This window comes from Cyprinodon variegatus, unplaced genomic scaffold (genome assembly GCF_000732505.1).
Source record: "Cyprinodon variegatus isolate N-32 unplaced genomic scaffold, C_variegatus-1.0 Scaffold189, whole genome shotgun sequence".
Lineage (NCBI taxonomy): Eukaryota > Metazoa > Chordata > Actinopteri > Cyprinodontiformes > Cyprinodontidae > Cyprinodon > Cyprinodon variegatus.
The window spans coordinates 889,765-892,039 of record NW_015150642.1 but is presented as its reverse complement, the minus strand read 5'-3'; the positions used below and the strand labels follow the sequence as shown (position 1 = coordinate 892,039).

The window sequence follows — 2,275 nt, the reverse complement described above, 5'->3', positions numbered from 1 at the left end:
GTTTATTGAGTTACATTTACAAATTAGTTTTGTTACCCTATAAAATGGTTATATGGAGTTTTAGCGGTTGCCAGTCTGTAGCACTGTTTTTTGGGGGTCACATGTTGAACAGTTTGGGACTGGGTACAAGATTGGTGCAATAAATACATCTCTGATTGTATTCAGCTATGAGGAGATTGCTGATAGAAACATGCAGGATTTTGACATTTTGGATTGACATTTTCTTACAGTAGATGCTTGCATAAAGACTTCGTACGCCTCTCTGTCATCGGCCACCACCTCCTCTGATAGACGAGCAGACGAGGGACAGCTGTTGTCTGGCTTGTTTTTCTTTAATGTAAACCTTAAAAAAAATCACATCACTGCCTTGAGTTTCATTTTCATTGCTCACACAGAAAGACACAAGCAAGGCAATATGACCAAAAACATTTGTAATCATCTGGAGGATTATAGCATCTGCAGTTGATTGTGAGATGAAGCTGTTTGTGTCCTGGAAAGGTACCTTTGTTTTAGCTTGGAGGGCTTCTCCTGGGCGTAATCTTTGTGGTTATTAAATTCATCTCTGTCGGGTCCACTGGGACCATTGGGACCATGAGACTTCAGCAGGACTTCAAAGTCTGACACAGACTCAAAATCGTCCAGCTCCTGTAGGGAGAGAGGGGCAGAATAACGTATCAGAGGACTATAACTATTTGACTCAAATCTGCATTGAATTGGATGCATATTTGTGAGCGACATGAACACATGGAAAGAAATTATTATCCAGCAATTCACTTTAATACAAAATAACAAACCTTGCTGAATAAAATAATTATATTAAACATAAGCCTTTCCTGCTTCACTTCAAACTGTAAAAATGAATATAAAACAAAAAATAAATAGTGCACATTTTTGGTGAAACAGTAAACTTGTAAAAACTTGTAAACATATTTGTGCCCTAAATGCAATGACTGTACCGCTCTGCTGTCTCCCGCTATCTTCTCGGTGAGCAACACTTTGCTCGACTAATGGGAAGACGGGATTCTGGATTGTTCCATATATGCTGTCAGCTCATTGGTCAAAACGCAGGACAGGGAAGTTTATCGTAGGTTTTATATCTAACGTGCCCTTGTTCTTCATTTTCCATTAGCTTTTTACTGACTATTTCTTTACTCTCACAGTAATACGGCAAAGTGCGCTCCTTTTCCACTAAATACGGGACAGGTGCTTCTATTTCTAAATGCGGAACGATTAAGTTTTTAAAGAGACGGTTGGCAACCCTATGAGGAACCGTGATAGGTTGATGTGGAAATGTTCTTAAGAACCAATCTCTGCACAGTTAACTGATCCAAGCCCGGTCTGGATTGGTTTCAGAGGACTAGTGGCGATGGAGCAAATAACAGCTTGCAGATGAGTACCTGAATAGTGGGAAGGGGTGGTAATAGCAAAGTGAACTAATGTTAGCACCTTCCTGATGTTAATACAGAAAGAGTGTGGCCCAGGCGGGATTTGATCCTCAGACTCCCAGGTGACAGTGATGCACGCTGACCGCGTGTGACTGGACCCCCACACCGCCATGACAGGATCAAAATTGCAGCTTGTAAAGAATGTATTCTTTATAGGCTGGTTAGATTTGAACAAAAACATAATAAACTAACAAGCCACGTTCTCTCTGTTGATTTTTCTGTCAGGCTTTAATTGAAGCTCAGCACCAACGAAGACTTTTTGACATCATATTTCCAGATGATGACTCCTTTAAGATGGAAATTAGTAAATATCAAGCTTAAAGAATACAATTCATGTTGATAAACATTTTAGAATTTTAATGTATTCATTTCACACCAAGTTGCCGTAATGAACATGTTTTTAGTGTTATTCAACTTGATGTGAATTGCACAGATGTTACAACGATAAGTGCAGTGCTTCGAAGGAGCCTTTATATAGAAAAAAGTGCACTTTGTTAACATGAAGCCTCTATTCAGGAACACTGCTGGGGGAGGTATTGGAGCAAGGTATGCAAAGGTACCAAAATTAACAGCTTTTGTTACCAACCAGCAGGCAGGGTGACTCTAAGCAAATGTTGAAGCCATTATTTATTTACATGTTCATGTCTTCTTTAATTCCTGTTCCATTTCCACAAGTTTGACATAATTGGAAAACTTAGACGCCTCTCTTTCAGGAACTGATAATGACTCAAAACGGCTCATGGATTTACTACCGCCTGTCACAATTAGACATACTGTCTATCGACTAGACGTTGGACGTGTAGTCCTGTTTCTCTGACTGTGACTAACTG

General features: G+C 39.7%; 1 protein-coding gene across 1 annotated transcript in view; it reads right to left on the bottom strand.

Moving 5' to 3' along the window:
* ryr2 (ryanodine receptor 2 (cardiac)) overlaps window positions 1-2,275 on the bottom strand; it is a 250,576-nt gene that overhangs the window by 144,829 nt on the left and 103,472 nt on the right. Inside the window, exons 27-28 of the mRNA XM_015379302.1 lie at window positions 503-645; window positions 229-343 (exon numbers count right to left, since the gene is read on the bottom strand). Coding sequence (XP_015234788.1) covers window positions 229-343; window positions 503-645 — 258 coding nt within the window. The remainder of the gene's footprint in view (window positions 1-228; window positions 344-502; window positions 646-2,275) is intronic.